Genomic DNA, 16,795 nt, shown 5'->3' with positions numbered 1-16,795 from the left:
ATCGACTTATTGCGCGATTGCATGTTAGTTTCAAATCGTAATTCAATTCGCGCGCTCGTTTTACAAACAAAGGTGGCTGTGGCGGTGGCGGTGGCGGTGGCGGTGGCGGTGGCGGTGGTGGTGGTGGCGGTGGCGGTAGCGGTGGCGGTGGCGGTAGCGGTAGCGGTGGCGGTGATCAACAGCAGGCTCATGATTCTCAAGCTCAGTAGTAGACTTCAGTAGAAAAAGTTTTAATCACACTGGTCTAAAAACCTGGAATTCTATCCTAAAACACATTAGAGAGTCCAATATAATAACCCTATTTAAGAATGGGCTAAAAAGTCATTTCCTAAGCCGAAGAAAAATATTTCCGCACGAATCTATGGAAGAATTTAAATCTGTTTATTGAATTTATCAACTGTATTAATTAACAAAAAAATTAATAAAAAAGCATTTGCTTCTGTTTCGTCTGCGTTTGAGATGGAATCAAATTAATGCGAAAAATACTCTTATTGTGAAATAGCTGTAAACAAAATGTTAAAGTTAAAACCTTTTCACTTTAGAACCAAAGTTAAAACCAAAATTAAATTTTGAGCATACCTATATGCACAACAACAAACCAACATGTGAGGGGAAAGGTACAACTAGCTGCGGCCCTTCGCCATCAAACCAACTTGTTAGGACATGTGGCAACATATCATTTGTTTGCCTTGCTCTTTATATGACCTTAGGCCAGCGACAGTGTTCCACAAGCAGGATTCGTTTCTGACAAGATACACAAAATACTCGGTATTAAACTCAATGTTTCCCCCTAAAACCCGTTGATATCGACGTTAGTAGCTGGAACAATATTTAAATTGGTATCTTCTTGAGTAAATAGAGTTTAATTCGCAAAATTCTGTGCGCTAAGACCAGCAGGATTGGCTGCGAGAAGAAGTTACTCCATTGTAATTTACGACGCCATGTTGACTGTAGTCTGATAACTTGTTGTTGTTATTGAGTTGGACTGGCACGTCTTGGTGCGGTTTCTGAGGATTCTGATTGGCTAGTGATAATCCTGTCAGGCGATCGATCACAAAAAGTAGAATGGACTGGGATGGACTTCTACTTTTTTGTGCGATCGTGCGCTTCAACAGAGCGCATAAAAACTACGATGTACGCATGCGCATCCATGTAAGCGATCGCCAAAAGTCGCGCGCGCGACAAAAATCACTAGACTCTTTTATTTATAAGAACCAGTAAATTCGAGTTCAGGTTGATTGTTCTTAATTTTTTCCGAAAATCTGAGGCTGGATTGTTCTTAAAGACTCATTGCTAACAATGGGCCTTTGCGAGCGTGGCGACGGTCCAAACAATGGCAGTAATTGATTTTAGACAGTCTAAAAATGCATTATGGGATGCTTACGTAGCGCAATGGCTCATTGTTAGCAATGAGTCTTTAATTTGTTCTTAAATTTATAGTGTATAAGCAGTGGGATTTCTAGCTTTTCGTTCTGGGGAGGTGTTCAGGCCTCTTTTGCCAACAAAGTGCGTAGAGACAAACTTAATTTGCCGCCATGTTTTAATATTCACCGAAAAAGCACCCACGCATGGCTGAAAATCCTCGTTTTTGAGATAAAACATTGGTCAAAATTTCATTTTACAGTAGCACAGCCTCGGCTTGTTCTTAATTTGTTCTTTAATTTTGACCCATTTTGAGGCTCGTGTTCTTATAAAATTGTTCTTATAAAAAAAGAGTGTAATTGGAAATCAGCTTGAGCTGTTATCTGTTTTCTTTGGGAGGTCTAGAAAAACATCGTGATAACCGTTTGTTTACAATGAACAACAAGGACCGCGGAGGGGGCAAAAAATGCAAAAAACCAAAAACAGAGCGATTTTTGTTTGGTTTTAAGTATGTTTTGGAAATTATTTTGAGGGCTAAAGCCCCCCCCCCCACCGCTTCCACGATCCCTGATGAACAATACTTTTTCGTTCCTGTTCTCTAAAAGACCGGTGTCCCCCCTAAAGTGCCCCTTTCTACTGTACTCAGCAGGACTTAACTGTTTCTTTTAGGCCAAATAGGCCAAATGGTGACAGTATCCAGCTACACTAAAACAAGATTTGGAAAAGTTGACATGATAAGCCCTTTTCTTCAAAGCAATTTCACAGTGACGTTGAGAAGTGCCCTAATTTTATTAAAATATGTAACTATTTAAAAATTTAATTCACAAAAAATCCATTACCTTCCATTGCCCCACTCCCTCTGCCCGAATATCAAAAGCCACGCTACGGAACAGTGATATACGTAGGTGTAGTATCCTTTTCACAAATATTATTTCTACTTATGCCTGAATTAGAAATACGCGTTGACTCATCCAGCAAAGATGGTTGATGTGGCTGGAATGATGGAAAACAAAACCGCGGGCCGGAATTCGAAAGAATTTGGCGCATGCGTAGTCCATTCATAGGTGGATTGAGAATGAAATGTAGATGCTAGCTGTCAAGGATGACTTAGGACATCTGCGGAGCTGCCAAAAACATAGCTGTAAGAAAAGGTAGCATCTATTTTAGTCATTGATCGCTTTACTTACGGCTCAGTTAAGTGTCGAATGAAGTATTTGTCATGGCTTTTAGGCGAACGGTGAAGAATGTCGTGCGAAACTTTAATGACATTGAGGTGAAAGTTCGGGAGGCAACTTCAAACGACCCATGGGGGCCTTCCAGTTCGTTAATGGGAGAGATAGCAGACGCCACGTATAATGTATCGGCATTTTCCTCTATCATGAGTATGTTGTGGAAGCGCCTAAATGACCACGGTAAAAATTGGCGACATGTGTATAAATCATTAACAGTTCTGGACTATATAATCAAGACAGGTAGTGAACGTGTTGCACAGCAATGTCGTGAAAACCTCTTCGCTATCCAGACACTCAAAGACTTTCAGTTCATTGACAAAGATGGAAAAGATCAAGGAGTTAACGTCAGAGAAAAGTCAAAACAAATTGTTTCGTTGCTAAAAGACGATGAAAGATTGAAGAACGAACGGCAAAGGGCACTCAAGGCGAAGGAAAGATTTGCACAGTCGCAGGGTGGAGTTGGCAACAAGAACTTCAGACAGAACAAGAAATTTACTTCATCCTATCCAACAGCTACTGGTGACATAAAAGGTGGCACCGATGATAACTCATCACCACCAGGTTGGGATTCAGACCAAAAGAGTACAGACAGTCAAGATGGTAAGCTAAGTAATGATTATGAAAAAGCTAGGCCATCAAATGAAGCTGAGGAGGAAATGCAGTTGCAGATAGCACTTGCTATGAGCAGAGAAGAGGCAGAACAAGATAAAAGACTTGGAGATGGAGATCAGAAACGTCTGGCCATGGCTTTGAAGGAGAATGGTACAATGCAGCAAGAAGGAGGGGGCTCCACATTATTGGATTTAACTGCCCCATCTCCTGGCCCAACCAAAAATGCCACTCCCTTTGACCCATGGGCCAGCCCAGGACAAGCCCCTGCACAAGAGCAGCCTTCATTTAGCTCACCTGCAAATAGCCCTTGGAGTACACAAACAACCAATGCTCCTACTTCAATTCAAAGTTCATTTAACACCAACCCACAGCCCCAGCCAGATCCATGGGCACCAATAACAAGTGCACCAGCTCCAGCACCAGATCCTTGGAACCAAGCAGCAAATTTTCCAAAAACAACACCAGATCAATGGGTTGCATCACCACAAACAAATGTCGATCCATGGGCAACTTCACCTGTGACCAGTTTACAAAATGTTCCTTCTGATCCATTTGGTTCTCAATTGCCTAGCTCTCAGAGTAACAGTAATGGTTTTGACCCAAGGGCAGACCCAACAGATATGCAATCAATGGAGGCCAACAATCCATTTGATCTTACAGGAGTTAGTGGTGTATTACCTCAATCAAATGAGCAAAAATCTGACTTCCTTGGTACAAACTCAAAGCTAGTAGATCTTGATGATATTCTGGGATCAAAAAGCTCTGATTCTGCAACAACAAATCCATTTGCGACTACTTTAGTGCCAAAAGCAACCAATCCCTTCGCTGTTGACAAACCAAAGGCAAAGTCTATAAATGAACTACGCTCTGAGCAGTCTTCATTTGTTGCGGCCCCAGCCAGTGGATCACCGGCAGATGTCTTGTTACCAACCCCTCTTATACCAGACCAATCTAATACTGGAACTCAAAGTGCGAACCCATTCCTTCTTTAAAATCAAAGGTAATTAAACTCTCCAGAATATGTCTTAACCGTAATATTGTGATAAATCTCAGCATGATATTTTGTGTTCGTTGTGATATCCAAATTAGCATTTTCCCAATCTATTGAACATTTTTCCATGATTCTAATGCATGTATGTGTCAAATTTTAAGCCATTTACAGCTTTTTTCCAATAGCAATGCCCTATTGGATCTGGTAAGAATTCCTAATTTGTTTTCAAGCATGAAATTTTGGTTTAAAATTTTGCAGTACCTCTGTTTTTTCCTCTGTATTGCACAAAATATATCTAGGAAGAAATATCAATGGCTTTTTCTAAAAGATAGTATGAATAAGAAAGCTTTTGAAATTTTCTTTTGATTATGTACCTCAGAATAATTCCATTGTATGCCTGCTTAACTCTACAAAAAGTAAAAAATTAATTTCTTGTAAAATTTATTTTTGTTTGAAAGAAATATATCATGTTTTTTTATAAAATGAAGTTTGAATTTAATGGTATATGAAATATCAAAATAGGGGAGTCTACACACACAGATCTTAATACCTTGCCAGAAACATGAGTTGCATGTTTTTGTTTTTATGATTAACAAAAGCCAGATCAACATTAGCTATGATAAAGCACTTTGATTTTTGTCTTTCACTGGTTTTCACAACTATGATAGTAATTTTGCTTTTATTGTCTTCAAACCAATTGCATTTTATTAGCATTCATTTATTAAGTTTTAAGTCACCTAATCTATTAAGTTTCTGACTAGAAAGTATTGAAAGAAGTAATTTCACCAAATTATGCCTAGCTTTAATCCCCCAAGAATTCCCCAAATTATGCCTAGGTTTTAATCCCCCCAAAAATGTGCTCATGGGCAAAATGCAGTTTGCTTGTAGTACTGTAAAGTAGCTGAGGTTGTTTGGTGTGAAATATTCTAGACTTATTAAAGTATTGCTAAAAAGTGGCTTCTTTCCTGCTAAGTGTGTTGTAACTGGGGTTCCCATTCTTAACTACCTTAGATGAATTGCACTTAATACAATTAGAGCAACCTGTATTCAAATATCTAATTTCGTTCTGGTGCCTTTGGTGGCAAAATTTGCAAAAAATGCAAGGTAATTTTTGCATTATTGGTAAAAAGCTTGTTGTTTTGCTTTAAAACCTGATTAACTACACATTTTGACTGAAAGTTTAAACATACTCATTGGTATGCTTTTATGATTTGGCAAGTCCCATAAATTTTAAACTGGGTATGTTTTTCAATAAGTTAATAGTCCTTCCTCTACCTTTCACGTGGAATCAATTGTCTGTTGCTCCATGAAGCTAGTTAAGTTAACATTGTCTTTTCTTGGAATAGATATTTATTCACCTTTTCATACTATTTTTTGGTCAAAAAACTCTTCAAGTTGTATTCTTGGTAGATTTGTAGTAACTGAAGCTAAGGTGTAACTATAAAAAGCATTTTCAAGAAAATCTCTGATCATGAGATAATTTACAGAATTATAACTTTTGGTTTAATATTGCACAATGTAGTAGATTTATTTACAGCAAATATACTTTGTGGACAGTTGTATGTTAGATAATATATATCCTTAAACATATCTGTTAGCATGAGGAATAGCTGAAAATCTTGTGCAAGTCCCCCAACTTCCTGTACATTTTGCTTATTTGTTAATCACCTTGTATTCAGCTGCAGAAGAATTAATCAGATGCATATTTATTTGACCATTATTTCTATAGTGTTTCTATATCCTTTTCTTTTTTAAATAATTTTCAAAAATGGTGAAAATTTCAAGTTGTTTAACATGTAGGGAGAATAATTACCTCATGACAGCAAATGCTATGTTATATGTGAATGAAAAATACAAATCAGCTATCAAAACTAAACAAGGCAATACGCTGCCATTGTTATACTAAATTTCTTTTTTACCTACTTAGGAATCTTGAGAATGAGCCCCTAAGGTTCTAACAAGCTTAATAATTTGATTATGAAAATTTAAAAAAAATATTTTGCTTTTCTTTTATTTCCACATTTGTATACATCTTTTAAACAGGTCTGTTAGATAAAAACATTAGCTGTTTCTTAGGACAGCATGTTATGCACACTTTCGGACCTCCTATAAATAAAGTATACATAATTGTTCTAAGTTGGGAGTGCCAGGTCTAAGCCAAAATAAAATACCTTTTTCTGTTACCTATCATTTAGTCAGATGCTACTTTTAGCCATTGACAAAATACTTGACAAAATGATAAACATTTGCAGGAATACCAAAACCTGCAGGTTATATTTTACATATCATCATTCATGAACAAATGTGAATAGCGTGCTTTAATGGACAGTATTCATTTTGCCTCTCCCTCTACATCCAATACTTTATTTTTCCCAGGTTTTCATCAACATTTTTTGTTGTTATGCATGGCACAGAGTAGATTTGAGTATCACTGCCGGATGCTATGCCAAAATTTCTCCTGCAAAGGCATTGACAACTGACACACTGCTGATGGGGACTATTAGGCCCCCAAGTCTTCCCTACTATTTGTTATTATGGGATGTTACCTGACGACTTGCTTTACTGTTTGAAACATTATTTTAAATGAAACAAAGTGACTAGGTTCTTACTGCCAAAAGTTTGGTAGGGCAGTCTAGAAATTACAACATTACATTGATTCATTTTTTATTTATTCAGAATTATTGTTAGACTTCAAACTGTCCTTATCCACTGTAATATTCAATTCAAATTCGTAAAGTACCTTAAAAGCTCTATTAAGTCCCTCTCTTTTGGGATCCTTTCTCTATTAAGCCCCCCTTACCAATCAAATATTTAAAATGAGCCCCCCTCTCTGTAAAGCCCTCCTCTTGACCCCTCCCCTCCCAATGGTAAACAAAGGAAACATGTGCATTCAGTGTGTCTCTTGACGTGTGTGATGACGATAAGATTGTGTGAATTAAATACGGCCCATGTAAACACTTAGTTGTACGCCTTAGAAGTCAGTCGAAATTTATTTACAAAATGTCTCAGGGGGTATTAATAGACCAATTCGACTTACGGCCTCATTTTGAAAAATTCTTCAAATTCTACTGTTCAAAATTGTTGACCTCAGATTCGAAATGAGAGCAATGATTTTAGTCGATATTAATTTTATGACAACATAGAGATAAAATTTTTATAAGAGATTTGACCGTTATTGGCGACTAGGGGGTAAAGTTTCCCCCGGAATGATTTTTGCGGTCAAATCCCTTACAAGTTTTCGAACTTCATTGCTCCGTAAAATCTAAAATACAATCACAAACAATATGAAAAATTGTACCCGGTCTAAAATTATGGCGATGAAACCAAATCTGAGCTTAAAAAAGTCGTAGGAGAAATTTTCAAAACGAGGCCGTAAGTCGAATTGGTTTATTGATCCTGGTGACTTTGAGGAAAATGATGACATTATAACTGATTGATTTTAAGAAACTTTCGAAGCTGCTAGCAAAGTTTTCGAGAACAGTTGTATGACATTTTCATAACAACAAATGCATAAGGGCATTTTTATAATATTGCTTTGAAAAAGCGCGTGACGCATTCTTTAATTTTTGAGGTGGGGATAGGTGAGCAGGTCCTTTTTCATATTTTGAATTTAAAAGTCAGATAACAAAAAGTACAGCACATGATTTTTGGTTTATAATGTTATCTTAAGAAAAAAGAAAAAAACAGCAAACAAAATCGTAAAAATGTGAAAAATAATGAAATATGAACATCATACTTTCCAAAAATGCTATTAAAGGATGGAGCTGTCTGAATTTTATCCTGTTCAAATATAAAGAACAGGTACTTTCAAATTTCTTGTCTTGTAGAAAATGCGTTAGCAGGGCCTCCGATGAAGGGGGGCCTTGGCCCCCCCCCCACTTTTTTGCAAAACAATAGAGTTTTTTTCAAAATCTTTTGTTATGGGTGTTAAATTTTTCCTTGGCCCCCCCACTTTTCAACCTTTGTCGGGGCCCATGGTTAGTGTCGACATGGTCCACTAGAGCATTTCTTCGTTGAGACAAGAAATAAGTGTATCTTCCAAGCCATAAACAGCCAATGCATGATTTCATGAAAGACAAATTTTTTCTCTTGAATTCATTGCCACGACGTTATCAGTTCCATAAAAAACCAGCAAAGATTTACGTTATCCTGTTTACTTTCTCTACATTTTTTAACAGACGGCTTCTACGACGGGGGCGTTTTTCTAAGGGAAGTTGAAAAGGGCGGTTGTTATTTGATCTGAAACATGATTAATTGGGCATTCATTTGAGGGGTGGAGAATAGGGACTACGGGTTACGTGTTACAAATAGGATATGACATCATGAGCACATGCTCTTTCCCGTAAGATTACTATCATTTGGTTCTAAAAACTACGAGATAGGTCAAATCAACAGCGAAGCTCAGTTCTTTCAAGAATATTGCCGGATTTGTTATCAAAAATAAAAAAATCGATAACATTGCTCAAAGACATCACACTCTAAATTTCTTTGAGTTCTGGGTAACTAAGTGAAATTGGCATGGATCAGCTATGAAATTGTTTTCGGGGATATTTTGTCTTTTGGTTACGTAGGACTTTTAGAGATATTTTCCAATGTAATAAAATGCCAATGTAACATAACATGGCTACGTTGCATCGAATCTGCATATGAGAAAAATCAAACGTAGCTAGGGACAAACTGAAAACTAGTCTGTTTATGATAATTTGGTACAGTTGATCAAGTATGGTTTCGTGACACATTCAACCAAAAAGATACCCATGGTGCGATCCAAACAAAAAATCAAATTTTTGTGATGCGAACTAGGTCAGGCCAGCCAAAACAAGACAAGAGCGAATCGGACATTCAATTACTTGCAACGCGATCTTACCAAACAATCAAATATTTGTGATTCGATCCAATCAGACAAACAAATTCATGTGATATGAGCCTATCAGGCAATCAAGTTCTGGTGATACGAGCTAATCAGTCAATTACTTGCAATGCGATCTTACCAAACAATCAAATATTTGTGATTCGATCCAATCAGACAAACAAATTCATGTGATATGAGCCTTTCAGGCAATCAAGTTCTGGTGATACGAGGTAATCAGTCACGCAAGCCAAAAAGTGACAAGAGACACTCAAATACTAGAAATGCGATTCAATCAGAAACTTCCATTAACTGTGGTTGGAGCATTTGGAGCCAATACACTTATGCTCCAATATGGATCCGATATGCACACTCCCTATAATCATGACGCGATCCAATGCAACATTGCCAGCACTTGTAATGTGAACCAGATATGACTGAGACAACCAGTCTTCAAGGCCAATTAGCAAATTGAGCTTGTAAACACCCAAAAATTGTTTCTGATAATACTTTAACAGGAAAATGTTCCAAGAGATAAAATTGAGTACTCAGTTATACTTGCTTACTTTAATTATTGCAAAATGATTTAAGAAAATTGAGCATAATGAAAAAAATTTAATTAATGTAAACCAGTCTTGCATCGATTTGTCGATGCAGTAAAGGCAGAACTGTACAGATGGGTAGAACAGGGAAGTTCTAAGCTGTTACTAAGTACTTTACTATTACTATGCGATCACAAGGCGACTGATAAGGTAGATGAGTTTTTAGGAACAAAAGATATGACTAGTGCTGATCGCAGATTTGAACATTAACTAGCAGTTGTTGTTGAAAATAGTACGCGACAACAGCAGGAAAGGTCAAATCAAAAACACGGTTTAAGCCAAATCGACAGCAGATTTTTATTTTTAACTTGGTCAAGGTTGGAAGTACGCCTGAGAAGCATAAAGACGATTCTAGACAAGTATATATCTTCATCATTAAGATTTTCAAGAAAATAATAGCCTTGGCAAAAAGTTTGCAAAAAGAGACGCTAGATAGGCTGTCCACAAGATTCTTGCGACAAACTATAACAAACGGCCTAAATTTTGTAAAGAGTAAACATTTTGAAACATACTAAAGCTTTTCATCTGACATTCATCAGAGTATTAAACGTCGGAAAATAGATCGAAAACTTTAAGCTGGTAAAAATATATACCCATTGTGGATCGAAAAAAGGCTGATCAGAAACGTGAGCATATGACTGTTGAGGTAGCCCAATCAGTGCCGCTTGCCTTATTGATCACCAATCGAGCCCTAGTTTGTTTCAAAATGTTTACTTCCTTATTACCATTTTTAAACTTTGTACCACCAAAGATTGTTGTCAATATTTTTGTTTTGAAATAATCTTTCATTTCTTTTGTACCATTTGTTGTTGTTTTGGGTTGTTCTTGAATATAGTGTGCTATTTACTTGTTCTATTGACAATGGTAATAACGAAAAATTTATAGCAGTTGTTAATGATCACAGTGGCTATGGTGCCGTTGTTATTTGCCTGTAGTCTTCAACAATGACCAGAAACATTATCACAGAAGGTGCTAAGCGTGTGGAGCGTTCTCTCACTTATCGCAGAAGAACAGCCCGATGCGATAATAGGCAAGGAAGTGACTTCATGTTTACGTGACTCCGTGTTAACGTTCTATGGAGTCAATTTTAAATAAGAAATGAAGATAAGAGAAGAACAAAGATTTCTCAACATCAAGTAGTTACATAAAACAATTGAAAAACACCAAACAATAAGAAAATGAGGAAAAGGAGACGTCGATTGTTTATGATAACCAATTTTATTATCACGTATCCTACATCCGAGGGAAAAAGTCCCGATCAAATACATCTTGGCGATATTTGTCTATAAAATGATGTGAGTTTGAAGATATTACAGTGCGTTTGAACACGCTTTACGCTTGTTAGCAGAGGCAATCAGAACTCAAAGGATGGAACGCGATAAAAAGATGAAACGAGAAGAAAATAGGTGTGCCATGCAACAACATACTTCCTATGCATAGGACTAATCACTTCCTTATTTCAAAGAGAAATCTTTTCTTAAAATGAATGAAAAAATGAATGGAACCGTTAATGTTAAAACACGAGGTAGATTTGTTCTTAAGGATATTTCATTCTCAGGCTTGTTTCGTTTTCTTTTTCTTGCTGCCGAATTCTTGACTGCATCAGTTTTCTACTTTCCTCCAGGGCCTGATAGAAACTCTGTAACTCAGCCAACCTCAACGACAACGTCCTGATAGTTGTGTTCTGAAAATGGGATTTGATTACCCTTAAGAAAATCTGCTGCTCGAAAACAAGAGATGGCTAAGAAAGACTTTTCAGAAAAAATGGTTGCATTTACTTAAAAAAGATTGGGTATGACCAAGATCATCACCAATTATGGCGTTCAAAGAATACAGTTCAAAGAATTCAGTGTCACAGACGGGTCTAGAGCGAGAACAAGTGTTAATGAGTGCTGAGTCAAAATCTCAAAACATTAATGTGATCAATGCTGCTTCTGAAAGCGATCTCAAAACCGAGCCAGAAATGTTCCTCAAAAATGTTCTTCTATCTTTCGAATAAAAGGTCTTTAGGAAATTGAATTTGTGTTAAATTACTGGTGGTATAGTTACGCTTTGTCAGGAAATTAAGAAAGGTCCAAGCACAACGGTAAATTCATCCAGCTCTATATACCCTTGTCTAGTTATGTATCGGCCTTCCTTTGGACTCAATGCCGTCCTGAATGTGCCTCAAAACGTCGAAAAAATGATCGGATGCAAACTTCTCTGTTTCGAAATAGGGCCTTAAAGGGGCCAGCAGTTTCTACCATCATACAGACTGGTATACTTCTAGAAACAGCAGGTGACATAGAGAACGTGAGATCCACAAGCACTGGAGCTATACAAGCCTAAAGACGCCTGAAACACGTTCCAATAATACTACAACGCATCAAAAGAAAACGCTACGTATTTTACCATAAGATATAACAAGCAGAAGAGACAGAAGTAATCTTTGAGGGACCATTCCGATTCAAATACATCTTTACCAACCAAACTCGTGCAGCAGAGCGACAAAATTTAACAAAGAACGTAGGTGAATGCTCTACGTGAAAATAATTATCTTGAAATTTATTGAATTTTTTACTGAATGTAGAATTTTACTTTCTGCTGAATGACACTTTAAAGCTGTTAATCAAAAGTCTGATATTTTGTCACGTTGTGTCCTAGATGAAACACCAGTGTTTGAAAACCAGAAAAATAAGACTAGTAACTGGGGCAAGAAATCCTGTAGTTATATCAAGTAAAATTTGCTGGCAATGACAGTAAATCAGCTGGCATTTGCAGGCAACAGTGAAACAAGCTGTGGATGATTTCGGAAACACGGTACTAGATGTACTTAAAACCCCAAATATTCTAGAAGGGAGGCGAGGAGTTTTGAAAATTTTGAGTACATACTTACCCAGTACATATTTGTTAATACCTACCCAGTGATGTAGGTATTAATAATAAGTCCTACCCAGTCCATATTTATCAATAAAAAAATTTCCTGTTTTAACAGATGCCTTCCAAATATCCCCAATCTCTTTGGAACAACCACCACAAAATTTTGAGACCGACACATCATTGCATCCTTAACATTTCATCTACTTAAAAAAAATTTCCTTATTTGAGTCAAAATTTAACCCAGTCCTACCCAGTACATATTTATTAATTTATATTTTTTAATTGTTTTCACAAATCCCTTCCAAATTTCTCTCTTTGGAACCATCACTCAATAGATGCATTTAGCAGACTACTATCAATAGGAAGCATTTATTGCAAAGCAAACATGTAACTGATAGCAATTAGTAAGATTAATCTACAACCCCCACCCCCCTAAAAAATGCTATACAACTAAATACCTAAGTGCAAACTAAGGGACTAAGGGCCTTAGCTAGCCTGGGCCCCTGTCCAAAAATGCTACGACATTACTGGACTGGGATGGAAGCTAGGCCTTAACATGATGGATAAACATTCGGTTTCTGCAGCTGTCACATTTCATAGATCAAGGCAATTCAGGCTAATTACAAAATGGATTTGGATCATATCATAATTTATCTGCAACAAATAGCCTACTTGAAAAATATTTGTTGAAGAGCCCTCTGACCATCATGAAGTGTAAACACAGTAGAAAAGTTGCTTATTCTAGATCTGATGACCAAGCTGTGAATAGCGTCTTCAAAGTGAATTGGGAGTCCTAACTTAGGATCACGCCTAATGCCAGATCACGTGCCCCATCAGTACTGAAAAGTAACAGCAAAGTAACTTAGCAGAAAAACCAACATGATGTCAGCTCAGAACAACCCTACTCCGTGTGAAAACAGTGGATGGGACTGGCATATCCTGTAACAACCTCATTGAAGAAGCAATCTAAGTTGTTGCTTGTCCCATAAACCTTTTTCTCCTGCCAATCGAATGTGGAACTAAGAGCACATATTGATTGTAAATATCCATTATATAACGATTTTCAATTAAAAAAACAACAAGAAACATACCAAATGACTTTCTTTGAGGGAAAACCTATTCGTCCAAATGATGCTTTCGATCTTCTGTGATAAAATTGATAGTTGCTTGGCCATCAGCGGAAAACATTCGACAAATTCTCTGTCAAAAGAAAAATAAGTAACGTTCAGTCTAAAAATGGATTAGCAAATTGAACTGAGATACCAACAATTTGCAACAGTCAGGCTACAATGCGGCTTTTAGTAGACAGGTACTTGAAAGGGAAAAAGAAGGTATACCTGACTGAAGAAGCAAGCTCGGGGATCGTTCAAGACAGAACGTACTCGAGAGGAGGTGAATTTCCTTGCCTTGGGAATTATTTAAGAAAAATCCCATGCATTAGAATCGCACTCTCCTCCGGAAAACAAGCATGATAGTCTTTTGAAATTTATAACAGGCAAAGGGTCCAGATGACAAATATCTTTTGGATGAACTGAATGAAATTATCCCTTGAAGTGGTACAGTATTGGCAACATTTTTGTTTCTCTGTTTTGTATTCGTGCCATAATCTAAAAAAACTTCAAACACAAAGTCGATTTTTCGTTAAGATTAAATGTTTATCTTGTACAGTTTGTTAACTAGAGGGATTAATATCAATCAATTCTATTAAAGTTGACGATAGTCTTTTAATGCTCAATACACACTTTCTTCTAACTAGATTTGAACCATTCCATCAACGCCTCTGCTTTATTTACAAAAAACTTAGTGTTTGTTTTATCATCGTTAAGAAAACAGTATTTCGTTTCCTTTTGTCGTCGCCGTTAATTAGCATAGTGTACTGTTTAATCCACACGAGATTCTTCCTATTGCAAACGAATAAATTCAAAAAAGTTTGAAATAACCATCATCAACTTAAGGATATTCCGTTACATGATAATCATTACCGTCTTATGCTCTTCGTGGTACTGGCTTTAACTTTTCAGGTAGATTTTCCGTATGATCTTTAGCGAGAATTTTCAGAGCAGCGCACATTTAGAAACAAACTGCTCTTTTACGGACAAAAAAGCGACATGAAGCGAACACAGTGACGCTACAAGGAAATGCCATTCGTAAAATTTGGCATTCAGAATAAATGGCGCATGACTTAAAACAAACAAGAAAAGATGAACCGCTCGTGCCCAGAAGAACCATACTTTTGCCCGTCAATATGGCCATTAGACATGCCGTGGCCCCATTTGATCACTTGGTCCATTTTTAGCGCCCTTTTGTCACCAATCACCATCATCTCGAACTAATTTACGGACTTTACAAAATGGAGCAGCTAAACACGATCACAAACAAATTCATTCTCGTGATGAATATTTCAGATCTTGGAACGGGAATATTTATCCTGCCATCCATAGCTGTAATGGCAGCTTTAAAAAACAAGTTCCGCAACTGTGTTTTTGAAAAGGTTATTCAATGTGCCACCTTTCTTCTTGCATATTTCTCGTTTTTCATGTTGATGTGCGTATCTATGGATCGTTATCTTCATGTGACGAAGCTAAAAAAGTACAATGCGTTCATGAACGAGTTACGCATGAAGGTGATCGTTGTGTTTAGCTTCGTAACACCGGCAATAATCGCCTACATATCGTTCGCGTTCACTTCTTTCCCGCTGCAAGTCGCGTTGAATTTATCCGATCTTTTTGGTGTTCTGTTTATGTTCATTTTGTATTCGGTGGTGTTTCACAAAATTTTAATTAATGCTGAGAGAGTTAAAAACATGCTAAGAGATGCCGGAGAAGATTCGGGTAACCGAGAAACAAGACGAGAAATCTCGGCAACGAAAACCATTCGTTTTGTCCTGGGCGCCTTGTTGGTTCTGTATCTACCGTACAACATTTTCTCCGCAATCTGGACGTATTACAAATTCCAGGAGAAGAAGAATCCCCCTTTAACCACAAACACACTAGAATATTGGTCTTATATAATTGTGTTTTTTAATGCTTCAGTAAATGCTATCCTATTCGCATATGGCAACAGCGTTGTGAGAAGATTTTTAATTGGATGCATTTTCAGAAGTCAAATTGTTCCAATGAGCGCAGTGAGCGACGTCACAAAGACCTCTAAAATTGCAAGCAAGGTCTAGTTGAACCAATTCAAGGAGAGGTTGACGTCATCTGCTCTAGACTAGTGTCTTGTCCATGCAATGTAAATAATTTTTTGTGAGATCAATAATCAATCAGTGCACATATAAACTTTTCACAAAAGCAGTGTGAAGGCTCCTACGCTGCATAAGGCATAGAGAGGTTTTACTGGCTGATCAATGGTAGCTATAAAAATGGTTCAATTTTTCAGTCGTTGACAGGATTTTCTCCTTACACGGTGATGGAAAAATAATAGCAACAACAAACAAAAGGAAACGGACAACAGATTCTCAATTTTTGTCGATTGATGATCCTTGCCTTTTAATTTTTTCGAGTGTTGATAACGTCAAGAAACTTTATTTCACTCCACTCAGCTTCAGCACAGAATACATCACAAATTCATATAGACTGGAAGAAACAAAGGTTGATATTTTGCAATTTTTTGCATTCGTTTGGCAGTGTCATAGTGTTGTGCTAAGAATGATCGTCTATGATATGTATCTGTAAAACTTAATGTTATGTTCTGTTATATTGCTGTTTAAACGCTGCAAATAAACATAATTAAGCGTAGTTATGTTATGTTGTATAACAAGATTGTAAAATTAGATTAAGGGCCATCTTGGACTGAATATATCTCAAAAAGATGTTAGTGGTAAAAAGTTCAAGTGCTGCAAGGAGAGACATATAAGACTACGGTGTCCTAACATTTCCTAAACAGCCGCTGTTCGTAGTGCTTATTCATGAATGGAGTAAATCTTTGTGCTAACTCGTCGATCATGAAACATCTATATTAACGGACAGTAGCTACCCTTTAACATTTCAATAGCTCCCATGACATTCATGGTTTTTTCTTCGGGAATATAAATTAAGACCCTTGCAAGAGCACGTAGCTTGTATTACGCTTCCGTTTACACCATATTTACATGGTGTTAAAAATTTACTTATTGGTCAGTTACAGCTCCCGACAATTTTTTTCGATCTTTATTGAGATTTCAGTATCCTTCTTGCCAAATACAAGAGATGGCATTTCTCCGCGTTCAATTCTATGCAGGTTTGTGCAAACCTATTTCTTTGTTCAACAGTATCATTTTCTAGCTTTAAAATAGATTCTCTCAAACTTT

At 37.0% G+C, this 16,795-nt stretch overlaps 1 protein-coding gene and 1 long non-coding RNA gene across 4 annotated transcripts in view; one reads left to right on the top strand and one right to left on the bottom strand.

Annotated features, from left to right (window-relative positions):
• Nucleotides 1-2,412: 2,412 nt before the first annotated feature.
• Nucleotides 2,413-5,917, top strand: LOC135691727 (epsin-2). The gene has a single exon (XM_065209686.2). The coding sequence runs from the start codon at nucleotides 2,582-2,584 to the stop codon at nucleotides 4,196-4,198; it is 1,617 nt and encodes a 538-aa protein (XP_065065758.2). The 5' UTR covers nucleotides 2,413-2,581; the 3' UTR covers nucleotides 4,199-5,917.
• Nucleotides 5,918-7,091: 1,174 nt separating this feature from the next.
• The window catches only part of LOC135691730 (uncharacterized), an 89,630-nt gene continuing 79,926 nt past the window's right edge, over nucleotides 7,092-16,795 (bottom strand). For 2 of the 3 annotated variants that reach the window (XR_016144526.1, XR_016144525.1), the window contains 2 exons: nucleotides 13,599-13,707; nucleotides 7,092-11,332 (listed from right to left, as the gene is read on the bottom strand). This is a non-coding gene — a long non-coding RNA (uncharacterized LOC135691730). Of the gene's footprint in view, nucleotides 11,333-13,598; nucleotides 13,708-14,489; nucleotides 14,801-16,795 lie in introns of those variants that run through there. The other variant, XR_016144527.1, reaches the window with a different exon arrangement.

Source organism: Rhopilema esculentum, chromosome 13 (assembly GCF_057945365.1).
Source record: "Rhopilema esculentum isolate cy_ngs chromosome 13, ASM5794536v1, whole genome shotgun sequence".
Classification (NCBI taxonomy): domain Eukaryota; kingdom Metazoa; phylum Cnidaria; class Scyphozoa; order Rhizostomeae; family Rhizostomatidae; genus Rhopilema; species Rhopilema esculentum.
Note: the sequence above shows the minus strand (reverse complement) of the source record. Positions and strands in the feature narration are given on the sequence as shown.

What these genes read in the sequence shown, in the direction of transcription:
- LOC135691727 (XM_065209686.2), top strand. Translation starts at nt 2,582, where the DNA reads ATGGCTTTTAGGCGAACGGTGAAGAATGTCGTGCGAAACTTTAATGAC.